This window comes from Galeopterus variegatus, unplaced genomic scaffold (assembly GCF_000696425.1).
Source record: "Galeopterus variegatus unplaced genomic scaffold, G_variegatus-3.0.2 Scaffold1513, whole genome shotgun sequence".
In the NCBI taxonomy this organism is placed as follows: domain Eukaryota; kingdom Metazoa; phylum Chordata; class Mammalia; order Dermoptera; family Cynocephalidae; genus Galeopterus; species Galeopterus variegatus.
The window spans coordinates 289,934-290,383 of NW_007727624.1; the positions used below are offsets into that span (position 1 = coordinate 289,934).

At 54.9% G+C, this 450-nt stretch overlaps 1 protein-coding gene across 1 annotated transcript in view; it reads right to left on the reverse strand.

Annotated features, from left to right (window-relative positions):
* Positions 1-450, reverse strand: part of ATP2C2 (ATPase, Ca++ transporting, type 2C, member 2) — a 58,625-nt gene that overhangs the window by 9,301 nt on the left and 48,874 nt on the right. The window contains 1 exon segment of the mRNA XM_008577450.1: positions 148-419. Within this exon segment, the coding sequence (XP_008575672.1) occupies positions 148-419 (272 nt within the window).

Genomic DNA, 450 nt, shown 5'->3' on the forward strand with positions numbered 1-450 from the left:
AGCCAGATTGAAACTGTGCACTGGGCGTGATGCTGCCTGTGAAGATGAGTGAGATCATGGTTGAAAAGCCCGGACACACAGTATGTCCTCAATATACATGAGGTCTTTTCCCCTTGTGGAGAACCTGCCAACAATCTAGAAACAAACGCCATGGAAGCCAGAACGCTGGTCTGCAAATCTCAGTCTTTTCTAAGCACGCGGAGCTAGGCAGATCCTTTCTTCCTCACCTCTACCCTTTGCCCGCTTACCTATCGCCAAGGCTGTCTCCAGGGCATCTCCTGTTATCATCTTCACGGACACGCCTGACTCAGAGAGAACCGGTATCGCTTCCTTCACGCCAGCCCTCGGTGGGTCGATGATGCCCACGAGACCCAGAAATGTCAGCCGCCCCAGCTCGGGCCCGGACGCCAGGGCCAGCACTGAGGAGAGACCAAGACCCAAGGAAGGATC